This window comes from Passer montanus, unplaced genomic scaffold (assembly GCF_014805655.1).
Source record: "Passer montanus isolate IOZ18808 unplaced genomic scaffold, ASM1480565v1 scaffold32, whole genome shotgun sequence".
NCBI lineage: Eukaryota > Metazoa > Chordata > Aves > Passeriformes > Passeridae > Passer > Passer montanus.
This window is the reverse complement of record NW_024367930.1, coordinates 7,441,241-7,460,703: the sequence shown is the minus strand read 5'-3', so window position 1 is coordinate 7,460,703 and position 19,463 is coordinate 7,441,241. Positions and strand designations below refer to the sequence as shown.

Sequence of the window (19,463 nt, the reverse complement as noted above, 5' to 3'; positions counted from 1 at the left end):
AAGTATATTTAATATCCATAAAGTCAGGAATGGCTAATTTGCAAGCAATGTTTGCAAAGGAAATATTCCCCCCATCCTCTTTCCCTGATATGAACCAGTTTTCCAGTGTTGCTTATCTGCTAGCCTTCAGTCACAATCTGTTTAATTTTTGCTATGAACAGGAGTTATCTGTTGTGGTGATGGTTTGGGCAAGATGACAAAAAGGTGGATAGGTAAGAACAAATGCAGCAAAAGCTACAACAAAGGAGGTTAGAATATATTTTTAATTTTTTTATTATATTCATAATGAAAGAGAAAATTGTTACCTTTCACTAAATAACTCTTTGACCAGAAAAGTTTTTCAACTTCCTAACAAACATTTCTTGACTCATAAAATTCTTTGCTCTCAAGAAATTGAAATTACAAGAAAAAAGGCCAGAACAATGACACTAAAAGAAAATATCTTCTTTTATTTACTATTTCTATGGCTTTACTCTATTTAAACTTAAAAGAGATGGAAGAGGAGAATAAAAAGGTAATTAGCTTTCAAGCAAGGGGAAAATAATTTCAAATAAGACATTCAGTCATAAAAATATTGCATTTGCTGTAGGAAAAGGAAAATCAAACCACATGAGCCCTCAGGTCTGGAATGCTCATCCTGAAGTGACCAATGTGCTTCCAGGGAAAGGCCAATAGAAACAAACTACACTATACACTATGGATTGGGCAATGCAGAGGAAAAATTGTGCAAAGAGAAAAAGTGCTTCCTGACCCTTGCAGCAATCAGCCTATTCCTCGAAGCATGAGATTTGATTACCTTCATCTCAGTGGGCACAACCATGAATATCACTATACACCTTCTAATGCCCAGTGCATTCTAGCTGAGAAAGGGACACCAAAGTAAGAATTTCTAGAGCATTTTGGAACCTGAGCAATAACTGCAACAAGAAATCTATAGCAAAAACATGCACAACAGCATCAAGCACATGAAAATACAATTGCATTTAGATCTTGTCTTTTGAGGAAAAAAAATACTGTAAGTTAATTTCACTCTAACAAATCCCATGATAATTAAATTCCCCATGCCAGAAAACCAAGAGTCCCGGCGAAGAGGTTTATCTGACAGAAGCTTTAGGACAATCCATACATAGATATCTGACATGTGGCATATATCACTGTGGTCTGTCCTAAAACTTGACTGCAGATTTATGCAAAAGCCCAAAAAAACACCTCCCATCAAAACAATCAAATAGGAACATTGGCAATTGAACATTTGTGTCCTGCTCAAAAATGCACTGAAAAATACATGAAATCTGACATGCCTTAACTACAGAAGAACTCCAGGCATGCAGTGATAATGGATATATACAATCATCATAATGTAATGATTAACATAGATCAATATGTTAATAAACATCATAATGTTATGAACATCTTTAGACTACTGCTCTATTGGTAGCACTGTTTTTCCTCAGTACACACAAAATTAATTTATCATTCCTCTGCCAGCTACAAGCCTCTTCACCTGCTTCAATGACAAACAATTTCATTTGAACCTGTACAGAAAGAAGGTAACAAGTCCAAGAAGTTTTACTGGTTCTGGGTATATCGGGTAACCTGGTCAACTACCATTTCTCACCAGGAATGAGAGTTTCAAGGGATCTGGAGGGCAGAAACAGTGTCATGTGCTGAGCAGAGGTGCAGAGAGCTGGACACTGTAGGCTCAGATCAGAGAGCATTGGGTTACTTAAGCAAAATGGTGAGCTTCTCACTCATTACAAATACTAAATAATGAACTCCTAATCTCCCATTAAATGTACTAACTCCAGTTCTGGAAGGTCAAAGGTTTTCTGGATCTCTTTTGTAAATTTTTACATTTATCTGCAATGTTACTCTCTCCCTGAAAAGCTGGAAGTCTCTTCATGGGTATTCTTTCTCCTCTGAGCATATATGACAGGTACTGAAACTCAAATAAGAGGGAAGGTGGAGGTTACCTCAACTTTCATAGATACTTAGGAGGAACTATGAATGGCCTCACCTTTTCTCCTCTTTGTAAACCTGTCAGTGTACTAGGAATAAGGAGTGTCTAAGTACCTAAGTGTACAGGAAGAGGAAGATTGACCACTGGGTCACAGTGTTCCTGTCTGACGTCATCTCCAAGACACAGAAAACAAAAAGAAAATCCTCTTGTTCAACAAGATATACAAAGGAAGCTATTACTGCAGAAATCAGAATTACTACAGTGTTTGCTGAGTGCCTGGGCAAGTACTCATTGAAGGCATTCTGTTCAATGCCTTTTTAACAGCAACAGTAGCACAAGATTAAAAGATTTATGGTTAAATATCCCACTCTTTCCTGAATCAGAAGTTTTAGTGAAGAGGCTTATGGATATGTTGCATTCTAGCTTCCATGTTACCAAAACACTACACCAACCTTCCTCTTAAGTTTTACCTCCTCTACTCCGCAAGTCCACCTCTGTAAAGCAGTTACCATATGCTCAACTCACAGCTTGCACTTGAGCTTTCTCTATTTACACAGGATCTAAACATACACTTAAATGCTTTGCTAAAAAAGAGATGAATTTTTGAGTCATGGACATTTCAGAATCAAAGAATTAAGAAGTTCAGAACCTGGATTTGTGGATATACAAAAGTAGAATGGCATGCCTTTAACACTGTTTTGTGAGTCCTTTCTGGGATGAATGTGTGCTTGAGAGGACCAAAAAGAAATAGCAAATGTCTTCTTGTTGCCTAAAGGTATTTAATATGGCGGAGCAAGGGGAATATAATCAGCATTAAAGTGCTCTTCATAAATAATGGACAATCTAGCAGCTTTTATCTACTCTGCGCTTTAAAATAAAGTTTCTACTGCTGAATATTTCACAAGCAAAAGGTCATTTATTGTGGCTTTTAAATTATACAATTCAGAAACTGTTAGGAAAAAAGTTCTACATTGCAATGTAATAATAGTGAGTTTTGAGTATCTGGAGAAACATGGGCCACCTTAAATACATATTTTGAAACTTACCACATACAAACGAATGGGGACATCTTTGCCCTGAACTATAACTACTGGTTTTTAAGATGTCCAGTCCTATTCAGCAATACAGTATTTAATCTCAAGTGAAGCATAAACCTTAATGTACATTCTCCCGAGCTGTCAGTTCTAGTTTGCATTTCTTATCAGAATATACTGCTGATCACAGGTCATTTAGATGTGCATCTGTGACAGCCATTTTCAGGAAACCTATTTTCTGCACATTATTTTAAAGGTGTATTTTATTACAGCCTTTTCAAATGACAATTAGACTTCCACATAAACAAAACCATTAAGGAAGCACGCTGGTGAACAGGTGAATTGTGAAGATGAGTTAGAAGTAACCTTAGCTCTGTCCTCTGTGAATATAAGGCCATGACACAGACCTACTGCTGCATCCAGAGACAGATGTTCTGCAGGTGTAGATCAGCATGACTTTACAGAAGTCACTCATGCTGCATCTGGTTTCTATCAACAGAAGCACCAGTGTGCTTCTCCTTAGCACCATAACATTTACAACATCCCACACCTATAAATGACCACCACGGGACCCTGCTGCACTTCACCACACCAAGCATACCAGAGACTTGCAGCCTCAGCCACACCAAAACAACTGCCTTCAGAACATTAGCAGGTAACATCCCTTAGTCAGAGCTATCCTCAGGGAAATCTTTAGTTTTCTTTTTAACCCCATACTTCCAAACCACAGAACTACTCTAACAAAAAAAAAAACCAAAACCCACAAAACAAAACAAACAAAAAAACCCAACCCCTCCAAAAAAAATCAACCCAAAACCCACAAACACCCCCTGTCCAAAACAACAAAAAACAAATAACCATCTCACAATCAAAACAAAAAAACAGATTTTAAAATATCACAATTACTTTTGTTTTTAAAATTAAGGAATTTTCTAGATATAGTAACTGCGCTCCTACCCCAAATCCTCTTATTTTATTCACAATCTCCACTTAAAAAAAAAAAAAGAAAAGATAAGGAAAAAATTAAAACATGAAAGAATCTATCTGCAGAAGTTAGAAGCAATCAGGACAAACAGTATCACACATAGCAAATCATCAACATATAGCCCCGTGCATATATAGATGACAAACCTATCTGTGACAAAAAAAAAAAAAGTTTATTTATCAAATGACTTATCACACTGCAAGGAGGAAATCTGAGACACTTGGGTAACCTGAAGATCAATCATTTTTTTAGCAACAAATTCCAGTGAAAGTCCCATGGAGTGATGGGACATGCATTAAAACATACAAAGCTTTTCTTTGGATTTTAGATAGTCTTCTGTGCATTTGTAAAAATAAAATTGATCTTTAGCACTTATTTCAAGTAGGCTTACAGCTTTATTGAGATCATATGTCCCTCCTACATTTACCAACAAAAAAAATCAGACAGATCTGTCATGCGTGATTTGGCATTAGACACCTCAACTGCAGCAGTAAGGTTATTTTAAAGAGTCGTGTCTGCTACAGTCTGAACCTTATACAACACACTGTCATTGCCAAACATCTAAAATAGTTGCTAAACTCTTTATTTATAGATATAGTGAATGTGGTCCTTAATAACTCTGGTTTACTTAGGATGGTATTCAAAAGCCAATATTGTCTCATTTGTCTAGGTCTGTCAAACACAAATATCAATTTGGAAGCTGCAAGAAATGCACAAGATTAATCCTGCTCCATTGCACAGAGACAGTTGGGGATTTTTTTGGTCAATAAATTCTCTCAAGACATTACATTTAAAAGCTTCAACTGTATCAGCCAAATCATACTTTTAAAACAACTTTTGATTCCTACTAGCCTGTTGCTGCCTTTTACATTGCTCTTCTCTCATTACATTTCATGGACTTGGGTGCAAAGATAAAAGAAAAAGATCTTTAGTAGGGAAAAAAATTCAAAAGGAAGATATCTCTGAGGGAAGCAAAGCATCTCAGTTGAGCTCCCTGCTTCTGCAAGGAGAAAATGAAACTTGTTGGTAGAGCTTGCCAAAACAGACTGCAGCTGGATCCAAAATATTACTGATGGGTAACTGAAATTTATATATATTTATAAACATCAACACTACAGGCTAATGAAGATACAGACATGCTCTTCTGTTTGATAGTATCTAACAATTTGTCAAGGAACTGTAATTGAAGGAAAAGACAGCTTATTTACTCTGTATTAAAATACAGTATTTCATATCACACTTTCAGAGTAAATTATATGTCTATCATCTGATATTTAGATAGAGCTTCAGATATCTGAGAAAAAATGTGATGTGTCAGTTTAGATCAGCAATCCCACAAAGAATGACCATGATTCTCATATAAAACCAACCTATGGATGAAGTCGTGGAATGTAACAACCACAAAGTCGCCTACGCCAAATCACCCAATGGCAAATTGACTGACTCCTCTAGAAATTATGCTGTCGGAATTCATAAAATCAGAGGGTTTGGGAAAGCTGCAAAAGGCAGGCCTCAGAGACAGCAAAACTATGATTAGAGCTAAGCAGTAGCCATAAGATTGGTCAGCAGAAAAATTATGTAAGAAGTATGAGTGCCCATTTCCCCTATTCCACCCTCATCCCAGTGATGCCATGAACTAGTAAGAGAGAGAGAAAACAGACATGATCATTCCAAGTGCCAGTGTTCTATGTCTAACTATACCAAGAAACACTTGAAAGAAAATTCTTGCATTGAAAAAACTCAGGTATCACTGAACTCACTGCACTGTTCGTAGAGGTCAAACAGATCAACTTACGTAGCTCTCCTACTTTCAGAATTTCACAGAGCATCTTTGTCAGCTCAATGCTGCTTCGGCCAAATGGGCACTCATGCTTGTCTTCTCGACTGCTGTTCTCCAGGACAATCTGAAGGTGGAATCAAAATGGAAAATAATCAGTTTGAAGAACCCATGAGCAATATAGGGTCTGGGGAAAAAAATATGAAATTGTCAAAACAAATTTTAAGTAAGAATTGTCTTTGCAGAACAAATTTTGCCACTTTACAAAAAGAAAAACCTCATCCTAAACAGCTGCTGCATAGCCTAGGGATGAGGGATAGAAGAAGAAAATGAATTTCAAAGGTAAGATATTTTGCCAAGCAGCAGAGAATCCCAGAATATCTCTAATTTTTTTTCACAAACAGGTGTTTTGACATTGCTCTCTGCCTTGCATTCCTCCTGTCTTGTTAGCCCCCATCTCCATCATGGTTTTTGTTTGTTTGGCTTTTTGTCCTGTTTGTGATTTTTTTACTTGTTTGTTTTAAATCTTTCTATTTTTACAGCAAAGAAAGTTTTGCAAAGGGCTTCAAGGCTGGAATTCCATCCAAAACCAGGAGGAAAGGTGATGGGGAGGAGCAGTTCAATTCTGGATGGTCCTAAATACTTTCCCTCACTCCTCAGATCTTGGTTTTGACTGTTTAGGTCTAGAAGACTTTCCTGTGAAGCAGTGACATGTGGGAAATGAGTGAAAACCCTAAAGCAAGGAGGAAAGTTATGTGCTTCATACAGCATGCAAAGGTCTCTTCAAAAAGCATCTATTTTAGTCCTACAGTACAAAGGGCAGCCTCTAGCTGCTCCCAACCCAACACCCAGGGATGTAAAAGGATGGATGCTCTCTGTGTTATGAGAAAGCGTGATCTCTCGGTTTTGTTTTACAGTGCTGCTGATGTTTCCTTTGATTGCTTACACTTCCCACAGAAGCTTAGAAAGTCATTAGGGACACGATATATACTTTATCACCACAAATTTTTACTGGCCTTTTCCAACAGCACTGTGTCATGTTCCAGAGTCTGCCATGAGGACTTTTCCTTCTCTAAGTTTTGGTTTAAATGCCATGTAATTGCTCCATGTCATCTCTGGGTAAAAGTAAATCAGAGAAACACCCCTGCTATTTTTGTTTTACGTTGCTGCAGCCGCTGTTCAAGAAACATGTGAATATGACTTTATATTCTGGATGAGTCATCCTGCTTCACTCTCTCTCATGGAGGATAGTGCTACAGTTCTACACCCCAAAGCAGAAGCAATGATAGAGTAGCACCAGCGCAATGGAAAGCTGTGTGTCTCAATACCTCCCTAAGATCACTTCTCTTGTTCTTTTTATTACCCTGTTTTATCTCTCACATAATAAAACATAAAATCTGCATACTGGAGCAGGGGGTTGCTTCGACACAGATTTAGATACAGCAGAGAAACACTGGTAATAAAATCAATGGAGAGGCAAATTGAAAGGGCAAGGGGGAGGGAGAGGGAAGCATGGGGATGTATTTCTGCTTGCTTCTGGCAAATGCACTTTGTTGAGTCTAACATTAACCCGACATATTAACATTTCATGAGCACATAAATATTTAATGGTGACACCATATATGCATATAATGTAAGACAGAATTACAGCAATCAATAAGAATGCCAGAGAAATAGTTAAGGCACTGTGTATTGCTATACAGCAAATTAAATGGCAATTTGAGTAATCAATATGTAAAGCAGTCTTAAAATGATCCTCAGACACACTCTCTACAAGCACCAGTTTTTTTAGCATTTGCTGTACAAAATAAAGCAGTGCTGCCATATCACATTTCTTTAAGAAAGTAAGATGGACGGCCCTTTACTGCATCTAAATATCTGTAGGCAAATTTGACAGATATGGATCTTCTGCAAGAAACAGCAACAGTAAAAAGGGAAAGAAAAAAAATAGGTTCTTATAAATATCCAAAGAGAAATCATTCCTAGTCTTGGCAACAGATTTACAACATTCATTATTATATTTGTAATACTCTTTTCACGACTTCACGACTCATATCCTGTTCCAAAGTAAAATGCTATAAATAGAGCTGATAAGGGCATGGTTTTAATGTTATTTCCTTTATCACTCTGGTTACGGAGGAGAAATAAGCAGGGAATGGACACGTTCCCTTCATAAACTGGTGAAAACAATACCAGGGAAAGAAATATAACACACAGCTCAAGACAGAAAATACTTTGTTCTATCTATAGAGCATACTCCTCGCTTGAGTCACGTTTTTATCACAGTAGTTATTTTACCACTGGAAGGAAAGTAGTGAGGAAGTTGCAAGCCCACACAACCTTCCTTTAAACGGAGGTCTATCATTAATGCTCATTAAGTGCTCCACCCTTTATCTTCCTCTGCCTCCCCACCAAAAATCACAGTGAGTTGCAGATCCACCAGACATTCACAATCAGCAGCTACAGTGGTTAAATTTTGCCTGGGGAAAACAAATATTCAAAAGCAGAGACCGTGGACGTTGCAGTAGAATTCCTGGCACCACAGAAGCGCAGAGTAATTTAGGTTGGAAAAGATATTTAAGATCATCCAGCCCAACCATTAACCCAACATTGCTGAGTCCAGCACTAACGAAGCCATATCTCCAAGTGCCTACATCTACATGTCCTTTAAATGCCACCAGGGATGGTGACTCAACCACTCCCCACTCCCCAGAGCAAGCTGTTCCAGCCATTGACAACCTTTTTCATTAAGAAATTTTTCCCAGTATCCAACCTAAACCTCCACTAGCACAACTTAAGGCCGTTTTCTCTTGTCCAGCTGTTTCTTCCTTGGGAGAGAACAACTCCACCTTGCTACAACCTCCTTTCAGGGACTTGTAGAGTCTCCCCTGAGCCTTCTTTTCTGCAGGTTAAACGTTCCCAGTTCCCTCAGCTGGTCCTCATTATGCTCCAGACCCTTCCCCAGCTCCATCGCCCTTGTCTTGACAAACTCCAGCACCTCAATGTCCTTCTTGCAGTGAAGGGCTCAAAACTGAACACGGGATTCAAGGTGTGGCCTCACCAGTGTTGAGTGCAGGGGGACAATCACTGTCCTTGCCACAGTATTGCTGATCCAAGCCAGGATTTTATTGGCTTTTTTCGCCACCCAGGCACAGCTCTGGCTCATATCCCATCTTAGTTCAGTACTATCTTGACACTGGTTTACTTGGCTGCCCTTTATTCTGATACAACAAACCTATTTCTGTCAGTTTTTCCTGTCTTCAGTTCTTGTGAAGTTACAGAATTGGGTAGGTTAACATGGAAATGCAGCCTATAATACACTAGAGGTTATCCAGGTAAAAACCAAAAGGAGCTCACAGTACAGGAGTATTACATTTTGCAGATCCTCTTCTCTTCCTCTTTTGTCTTTGATCAATACTGCCCATTACCATGAGGCAGAAAAAAAATCCACCATAATGTGTAGTATTCAACAACAATGTATATTTTTTCTTTAGGGAAGAGAAAAAAATCCAGACAAAAATCTCAATAGAAAAACAAAATTACCAAGAGAGGTCAGACAGGAAATGCCTTAGTGATGTTATTTGTAAAAATAAACAAGAACAAAGCAATAGCAGCTCAGAAAATAGAAGGACAAAAAAGATAAACTGAGTGAAAGAATCATAGAATGAGAAGAAAATGAATGAGGTTAATTGACTAGCAGAGAAGAGAAAGGAAGAGGTAAAAAATGGTTTTTTTAAATGTAGGGAGGTGAAATTTTTAGGAAATCAGTGATATCCATATTCTTGACAGTTCTACAGATGCAAGTCTGTAGCCTGTTAAGGCATGAGAATTTGACAGTATTAGTAGTAGAATACAGTTCTGTACAGTTATTATTTTAAATTATCTACTATATACATCCATCTATCTATGGAACTAAATCCAGCTGGTGTCCAGCCACAGGTGGTGCACCCCAGGGATCGGTATTGAGCCTAGTCCTGTTTAACATCTCTGTTAACATTTTGGGTGAGGGGATTGAGTGTCCCTTCAGTCAGTTCACAGATGATGCCAAGGTGGATGGGAGTGCTGATCTACTGGAGGGTGAGAAGAAGGATCTTGACAGACTGGATGGACGGGACGAAGAAAACTGTCTGAGGTTTAACAAGATACCTACCAGTGGCCTGGCCATAAAATAAAAATTTGTTTTTAAATCTAATTAAAAAAAAACCAAACTTATAATAAGGAAAATAAATATATTAAATGTAAATATACAAAAGTAGTAAATACAAATATTAAAAGCTATTTTTAAATTTAAAATAAAATAAATTTAAGTATCATGCCAAGATCACGGAGAAATAATGCAAATTTCCCAGTAGCAAAAAAACTCCTTAAAAGACACCAAACTCAAAATCAAAAAGATTTTCTAAATTTATGGCAGTGTGCCTTTTTGATTTTCCATTGAATTATTCATTGAGTCTGTCACTACCTCAGGAACCCAAAATAGACCCTTAAAAGGCAGTGGACTAAGTGAAGGATTTTCCACACTTGACTACCATGGGTTTTAAAAGTCTGCATCAGCTTCAGTAGTGAAGCTTATACCTGCATCTAAGAGTTAATGACTGACAAAAGGCAAAATTTTGAAGACAGGTGTCTTCAAAAGCTTCTTCATCAAAATCCAGGAGGCTGAAACCACCAGACAGAAACATTTCTCCTTCACTGGGAAGAAATATCGACTTATCCAGTCCCTTAATCCTTCACATTAAAGATGAAATTGTCTCAAAGCATATTGCCCATGGCAACTGCAGATGTAATTCTCAGATTCCGAGCCAAAATCAGAGCTTGCCAATGAAATAGAGATTCATTGTGATTAGGAAATAAATACAGAACTGAAAGAAAGGCAAGATCCACTATAGCTGCATTAATACTTCTAATAAGTCCCAGAGCAGGCAATTCAACGAATATTGCTGCACTGTTAAAAAGGAGCATTTCTACAGACCAATTTTGTAAAATGATCCTGTCTGAATGGAGAACAAGCTTTTTAGCAGCCTGCTGCAGGTTAATATCAAGAGGTTTAGAGAGCTGGTTAGTAGAGATCATAAAAACCTCCTTAGACCCAATATGAAAGGTCAAGCAGCATTTAAATATCCAGAAATTTTAGGGATTCTCTTCCTTTTCTTGACACTGCTTTTTTTTTTCCCCTTAGCCTCCTTATCTCTTATGGTAGGCTTTACCATTCCCTCTTCATTTAGGTGCTTTAGGTAAGTCTAAGAAGCAAATCTTTAAGATATGCTTCCTGAGAAGGGTAAGAGACTGCTGCAGACAGACTCAGTTTCCATTCATCCTCATCACCAACATTGCTTTCTTCCTCAGCTAGCTTGTCATTTGCTTCAGCTTCAGCATCATTCTTCCAACATCCTTCACTCTGCACTGTCCCCTCTGACACTGCATTTTTAATTTCCAATGCTTCCTCTCTCTTATCTCACTCTTCCATGACATTCCTGAGTCATTATAGAAATTTCTCATGGCAAAGCTAAAATAAAGCAACAGTTATTTCTGTCTGCCTCTGGAAAACACTAGAATTGCAATTTAAACAAAGATCCAGAAGAAAAGCTGAGACCTTCTACAGATATAGAAAAATAAGAAAGAGCCACTGATATGAGATGGCTTTACATTTCCAAAAGTTGTGTTTATTCTGGAAAATTATGATGAACTTATACTTTTCAAACAAATATGGTGCCAAGACTATCTCCAGCTAAATATGCATGGTTCTGCAGGTGCTCATCTAGCAATAGATTTTTGTTCTCACACAAATACTTTCTCATGAAGCATGACTGCAATTTTTATTTTCCATCTAAAGTACGCAGTGGTTTGTCTCATATCTTCCTCCTTTCTTTGCAGAAGAGCCTTCTTCTTCTTCTCTCTATGAAGAACCAACCAAATAATCATAAATCCTAGTGGTAAGGCCCAAAATGAGAAGGCTGCATTGCCCTGTCATCTTCAGAAGCAACACCAGAATGTGCTCTTCACTTTGCAAGTCACAGGTATGTGAGAGGGCATTGAACTGGTCCAGTTTGGAAACTACCAGTCAGATACTCCTCTTCCTCCACGTTCCCCACAAATGTAAGAAGGCAATGCTTTTCCTGAAGTCTTCTCCTGGCTCACCAATGGCAGAGGTGGAAGGCAGAAACTTGCAGTATCTGAAGAATATAGCAAGTTTTTGAATTTTTTTTTCTCTTTCATAATGTAAAACAGGCCCTATGGGTGCCTTGATGATATTGTGGTATGGCTATACGAGAAAAACATCAACCTTTACAGCACATCAGTGAGCCTGGCAGCCACAGCTACATCACAAATGCTCTGAACACAGGAGAGATTGGAAAACCCATGACAATCAAGAGCTAGTTTTCTCTCCTCATGCATAAGCATCTCAGCTTTGCAGGTGGAGGGACTGTGGCTGCACAAAAACTAGCTCAATCTTTGTATGCTACAGCCGCAACCTGGGTGTGATTCAAAACCTTTTGAGGATACTTGCGAGGCTTGTAACAATTTCCGGGCCCTATGGATCAGGATGTCATTTAGACAACAGCTGCCATAAACCTGGGAACATTTAGGAGTGCTATGAATGGTGGAAAGGGATCTGAACTCATGCAGAACTATAAGAAGCCATATGTGTCCCACTGCACATTCCACACAGGGCTGTGCAGAGAGTGCCATGACTCCTGTACAATTCCCTTCCTCAGTGCTAATGTTGTGTTTATGCTGCAATCAGCCCCTCCAGGATTTTGCATCCTTAACTGCAGAGGGACCCATCTCAATCCCCCTCAGAGATGGATGTCCTCAGAGTTGTCATGTAAAGGACAAACATTACGTGATATTTGGAAAGAAACAAAACACAGGCAGAAAGACAGATATGAGTGGAATGGAAAGCTTGGCTGAGAAAAGACAAGAACACATTAATAATCTGGGAACCTGGCTTAGGCAATTAGGACTCTTAGCATTCATTCATAAGACTCACCAGGAAGACTCACGTAAAAAACCTCATTTTTCTCTCTACCATCGACAGAAAAAAAAAGTTACATCTCTTTTCCTACCATTTCTGGGAGGGGAGGAAAGCATGGCAGAAATCAAGCTCAATTTTATTTCAGAAAATGCTGAAATTATATGTTGGACTCCTCATATCTGATCAGGAGAGAGTGAGTAGGCACGAGGAGATTTGTGAATTGACGGAAGGATGTGTAGGCAGCCTCCTATACAACAACTGCATGGGTTAGAAAGTATACGGCAGACAGTCTGACTGTGACTCAGCCCAGTTGGGTTCTGAAAGGTCTCTGCAGGATGCCAGCAATCTTCCTGCCTGCATCACTGGCACTTGCAAACAGCACCTGCTCCTCCTCTCTGACTTCTGAAAGCTTCAAATGCAAAAGAGCTCCCTCCTCAGCCTCCCCAAATGTAGCTGCTGGGGGAGAAGTGTCCCTGCATTACAACTGTGTGAGTAACTAAATTACCAGCTCAGCATATTCAGGGGAAGCTTCTTGAACCAAGCCAGCTTCTAATTTTCAGGTAATCAAAGTAATTATTGGCGCAACCAAAGTCCATGTGCTGGGTTTTTTGACTTGGAACATTGTAATAAACTTTTAAAGCTTGTTTTAAATGCAAGAAGAGAAAATCTAAGAGCTTACCACTAAGTATCTTACCCATCACTCACAAAAATTTAAGTGTTGGACCCATTATAAAATTGATGCAATTTTCAGCATGGATTTAAACACTGCCTTCCCACCCCAGTGATAATCCTTTATATAGAAAATCTTACATGCAATATCAAACAAATATTTTAACAAAATAGATAAAATCAGTAGGAAAAGGGATAAACTTTCTCTTCTGCAGATGAGACTTGAATTTCAGGTTAGAGTAAAATGGTATTTTGCTTATAGATGAAGAGCCTACTAATTGAATAAAGGGCAAAGAACTGGACAAACTGGACTTAGGCAGCCACCTGGACAGAACCCAAAATAGGTGACCAGCTAATGTTCAGACACAAAACTGCTAATTTTATTTGTATTTCCTGCCTGAAGCACCAATGCCTTGTGCTTAAACAAAATGATGGGACACAGTATGTGTCCTCTCAAGGCAGAATCTGACCCCAAAGCAGCAGTGAATCCTGCTCAAATATAGCTGGTCAGAAACACAGAAGAAAAATACAGACAAGCCACCAATTTGTCAGTCAACAAATTCATTAGAATGGGAAAGGGTTTTTTCCATAGACTCTACACCAGAAAAATTAAAAAGCACACTGCTACAAGTTACCAGTAAGAAAAATTTCAATATGTCTGTACTGAATAAAGTCTGCCTTCAATGGTAACTTATAATTTTATTTTTAAAATTAGTAGAATGTGAAGCTGAAGTAGTTTTGGAAAGGAATAAATTGAAAGTGGAGGAACACATGACTTGTCTGCTACAAAAGAACAAAAAAATTATCTGTCACAAAGCTTTATTCCAATCATTTTCTTCTCTGTTAAATTTAATTATACACTCTAGCTGTCCTATAATTATGGATCTTGGGAAGCTGCCAATTATTTCCTGTGGAAAATTTTAAAATTTCTTGCAGAAATTCAACATTACTTCCATCAATGCATTCCATATACTATGTCATCCCCTTTTAAAAGCCAAACCTCTGTAGTGATTGATTATTTAAGTGCAACATTAAAAAAACACAGTGTATATCAGTCATTGATAGCACCAGACAATTAATTAAAGAGAAAGAAAAGATAACTTAACAGGAAACTAATTCAATAGGACACTTTTTAAAAAACCAAATGATAGCCAATGACACCACACAGGCAAAGAGAACATGTTTGGTTTTTTCCCATTCACTAAACAATCTTTCTACTGGAGGCTCCAGTCATCTTGTACGGCAAATGAAAACCTGAGGTTCAAAATCCATCAACTAAAAGTTTGTATAAACACTGTGTTTATCTGAAAGAAGACAGCAAGTAAAGAAAACATATTACTGCAATTTCAGGAAGAAGTATACAATGGGGAAAAGGTGAATGAAAGAAGTAGACTGTGGGGAAGTAGTTAAGAAAAAAACAAAACAGGGGTAAAAGTGTGGTTATTTTTGTTTCCTCCTTCACTGTGTGACACCCATATTTTCACCCTGAAATGCCTTTTACTTTCAAGATGCAGTCACCCATCTGCTGCAGTGCCTTCACACCCATGTTCTTTAACAAACTGCAATTGTATTTACTCTTCCGACTTTAGTATGTTAAAGTACATTAGTTTTCTACTGGTCTTTGAAGACCCCAAGAGGGCACTTCAGTTTCAGACCTCCTTCCTACCTAACTAATCTATTTATTATGCAAATTACTTCTAAACAGAATCTCTTATGAGAGGCAGAACAAGGATTGAAAAGAGAAGATATTACTTATTGACTGTATTCTCTTCTAACTTCTGCTTATCCATTATTTTCATTAATAGAAGAACTAAGGGTCATAGAGCAGGGGCATCCTAAGAGTCACAGGTCAGACTGCAGGGAATTGTGGTGCCCATTAAAATGCAGCACTGCCAATACACTCACTGAAACCATTATAACTTCCTGATAGTGTCTCTGCTTAATACATCACATTCTATCAGGGAAAACTTCAGATATTCCCAGTTTGTTTCAAACCAGCTCTGATTTTCAGCCTCAATTTCTAATTACTGCATAGCAGAGATAGTATCTGGGGCTTAGGAATTAACCCATGGCACAAGAATCAATTGAATTGCAAAGAGACAAGTTGAAAATAATCTCTCCTCCTAGGAACCAATCTATTTTCTTAGTATGAGCAATGAAAAGAGAAGAGGCTCCTGTCAAACAAGTTTTTCAGGATGCAAGTGCATAGCTGACTGTGTAGCTAACAATTTCTTGTGGAAACTTTAGTTTGACCACAGGAGGAATTTTATTAGGGTATAGGAGTAGAAATAGATGTGAAAAAATAAACAAGGTCAACAGGCTGTACAAGCAGAGTAAATTGGCATTGTGGGAGGTTGGGGAGCCAAAGCCCATGAAGGAAAGGTAATGTTAGATGTGGAATAAGGAACTTGAAAAAGGAACAGGCATGTCAGGGCCCACAGGAAACTACGGTACACCAGCTAGCAAGTCAAGGAGATGAAGAGAGAGAAAGTAGGTGTCTTTTGCAATCAAAGACTATCAACGCTGCAGGAGTTGCACAACACCATCATCTCAGAGGTGCTCCTACTGCGCCAGCAATGCTGTATAAACACTAAGTAGAACTCCTCAGAGTGGTGGATAGACTAACATACTCCAAAGCACATTTACAGTCCCCAAAGCAGCTTTAGGCAAGCAATTGAATCCGAGAGTGCCTCTGCAAGGCACTTCTAGTGGATGTGTGCTCTTTCTCAGGAGGGAAATACATGAGGTAGTCAGGCACTCTCCTAACAGGAATATTGCAGGAATAAAACCAGGCAGCTCAAAACAACAAAAATTCTCAGTAATGCAGCAGCAAAAATACTGCATTATAGAAATAGGGCTGAGCCAGCAGCAAAATGCTTTCCAAAAAGTGGCTAATTACATGCTTCACTGAATCCAATTTTTAAGACAGCATTTGCAACATGAACATGAAAAAATAAGAAAAACTTGAAAGATGTCAATGAAAGCTCTATTTCAACAGAATTTTTGTCCTCTTTCAAATGTTTCAGGCTCCTTTAAAACATGTCTGACCCATTTGGAAGCACTGGCTACCTCTAATTCTCTAAACAAAATTTTCATAAGTATGAAGTAGCACAGTCCAGATCTTATCAAATTTTAATGAGAAACAGTAAGCAATTTTCTTTTTACAAACAAAAACACTATTCAGCACAGCTTCTCCAGAAAACATGCTCTTTGTTCATTACCTGAGATAGCCCTTGATTTCAGGGATTTATAGGGATTGATAAATACTATTGTATTGCATACTACCACAGTGTCTTTTTAAAGAGTTATTGCTAGATTCAGATGGAGGAGAAAGACGCATTTAAAGAGCAAATCCTGCAATCCCATGGTATGGTATTATGCCCATATACATCAGCAGAGCTTTTGCAAACCTATTAGAGCTTTGACACCCATTTACTTCAAACAGAAAACAGATGATAACATATATTAAAAGATCACTCTTGACTTTTAGTGGAAATGATTGGTGTGTCTACTGTTTTCTTGCTATACACAACCTTCTTTAAGCAGGTTTGCATGAGCATTTTTCTTGGAGAATTAAACCTTCCCTATGAACTCCAGACACTGACCTTTGTAACTATCCTCCCTTCCTATCTGTGCTTGCTTGGTTTATGCTTGGCAAGCACTTGATTTCAATAAAGTTCAGGAAAAGTTGTTCTCTTCAGAGGCTGGTATTATTCAGCTGTATGCCTCTTCTTGTAGGGATGCAACACATAACCTCCTCTAACTACCTTTGAAATAACCTTGAAATAATGTAGGAAGTGGAGGGGGCAGGGGACAGAAATAGGTTATGCAAGTAAATAATGACACTTTGTACATATTTTACTCCCAGCATGACCTCTCCTACAGCAGTAGTTTTAGTGGAAGCATCTTAACCCTCAGTACCCTGCCAACTCAGTCACCTCTCAAAGCACTTGATCTTTTAATCCTCCTTTCCACAAAAAAATACTGTCAGTTTTTGGTAGACTTGGAGCAGGTCAGAGATTTCTGCATAATTACTCCTTTCTGAGCTCATGGTCATCCATTATGCATCTGACAAAAGCACAGGCTCATTTCTCTTCTCTTTGCAGGCCTAAGCAAAAAGGAGTGCTTGCAAAAAGTAATATCTAGAATATTTGACTCAGCAATGACAGACAAGACACCTGTACACAACTTTCTCCCAGAGCTTTTATAGACTTAGATCATGTTTTAGTGTCATGTGGTTTGTCTTCCTAGAGTTTGTTAATGATTTTGAACCTCCCCTATAAAGTCAACTGCAAACAGGACATAATTACTGTGAACAGGCAACTGCAAAGATCTCCATGACAAGAGGAAGCCTTACCCGAATATAAGCATCCTGGTGATGTTTAGCAAAGTACAGCATGTCATCAAGGGCCAGCATTCCAGGAGGTGTCTGTGTAAAATCCATTGCTGGGTTTACGTGATTCTGCAAAAAAAAGAGCAAGATCACTCAATGAGCACCTTTACAAAAGCTAACAGTTACCCAGTGTTGGTGAGCACCCTGTTAGTGTGCTGTGTCAAAAGTACAGAAATAGAGCTCTTTTTGCTGAGCAGCAAACTCTGAATAAGGAAATGGCCCATGCCTGGAAAAGCTCTACAACCAAATGCAGCCACTATGAGGCTGGCACGTCAGTAATTCACTTCTGCAGCTGTGGAATGGAGTTTCCCAAAGGCTGAATGCTTTAGAAGCACAGACACACATGTTCATGGAGTGGTGATGCTACAGACTATAAGTACATGAAAATACAGATAATTGAGCCAACAGACACCAAAACACCTATTTATACAAGTGTTATGGAACTATTTCAAATAAACCACAAAAAAGAGAAAAAAACCCTACCAGACTAAATAGCTGTGTTAAGTCTATTGGATATTGTGGACTCTGGAACACAAAGGGACCCAGATAAAACTTTATATGAAAATAAACAGATTAATCTTGTGGAATTCAGGTACATTTTTTGTTACATTCTGCACCCATTAATTTCATCTATGGAATTAATGAATAAACATACCATATATAACTAGAACTCATTAGCTTCCACATACACATATATATTGCAGATGTTTAGTTTCACACACTACATGAAAAACTAGAAATGCCCAAAATATTTATTACCTCAGCTGATTTTTTGATTGGATGGAATTAAATGTACATTTGAATAAGTTTCATGTAGTTCATGGTTTAGACATTAAAATCTGCCCAGCTACACCAAAGAAGCTGCTCAGAAGTCCCAAGAATATGTCTCCATTGAAAAATGCCTCCCTTCTGCTAAGCTCTTTTTATCACCTTAGCAATGTCTCCTTCTCTACTCATCATTCTGACACAGAAAGATATCCCTAGCTCCTTTGCAATGGCATTTCTATTCTGTGAGACCCAGGTGACAGGGACTTTAAAAGTGCATTTACTACCAAAAAACTGGCAAAGCTCAGCACAGTTTCTTCCATTACTCTGTTTCTGCAGTGTGCTCAGGGTCTGATCCACCCCCTTCACTGATAAAAGCATGGGTTTTACTGCTTTTCCTTCTGTTCAGTATGTCAGGCCATAAGGTGGTAGAAGTGAGCGATTCTACTTTTTTGCCCATTTTAGCTTCAAATGTATCATACGTTGGTTTTAGCCAGTCAATAATTCACAGTCACATAAAAGATTAAATATAGTAGAAAGCAATATTTACACATTAAGATGCCTGCTTCAACTTCAAAAGTAGACAAATATATTATTCTGGAAATGGCATACAGAACCTGTTGGTTGTACATTTCCAGACTAGGGTTACTGGTGTACATGCAAAACAGTCACAGGCTTATTAGGGAATCAAAAGGATGCCTGGAACCCTAGATTTTACACAGAAACATCTATGTAATACGTATTTAAGAAAGGTATTTGTAGTTTATGAAGGGAAAACAATGTCTTACTGAGTTATAAGTTTCAAAAACTCCCCTTTAAACTTTTTTTTTCACTTTCATCTGCTCATCTGAATGACAGACAATAGCCTTTCATGACTATTTCCCCAACTCAGCCTTTCATCTTC

General features: G+C 38.2%; 1 protein-coding gene across 6 annotated transcripts in view; it reads right to left on the bottom strand.

Annotated features, from left to right (window-relative positions):
* The window catches only part of ELMO1 (engulfment and cell motility 1), a 301,412-nt gene that overhangs the window by 141,708 nt on the left and 140,241 nt on the right, over positions 1–19,463 (bottom strand). For 5 of the 6 annotated variants that reach the window (XM_039715063.1, XM_039715067.1, XM_039715065.1 and 2 more), the window contains 2 exons: positions 17,759–17,863; positions 5,775–5,883 (listed from right to left, as the gene is read on the bottom strand). In XM_039715063.1, coding sequence (XP_039570997.1) covers positions 5,775–5,883; positions 17,759–17,863 — 214 coding nt within the window. Of the gene's footprint in view, positions 1–5,774; positions 5,884–17,758; positions 17,864–19,463 lie in introns of those variants that run through there. The other variant, XM_039715069.1, reaches the window with a different exon arrangement.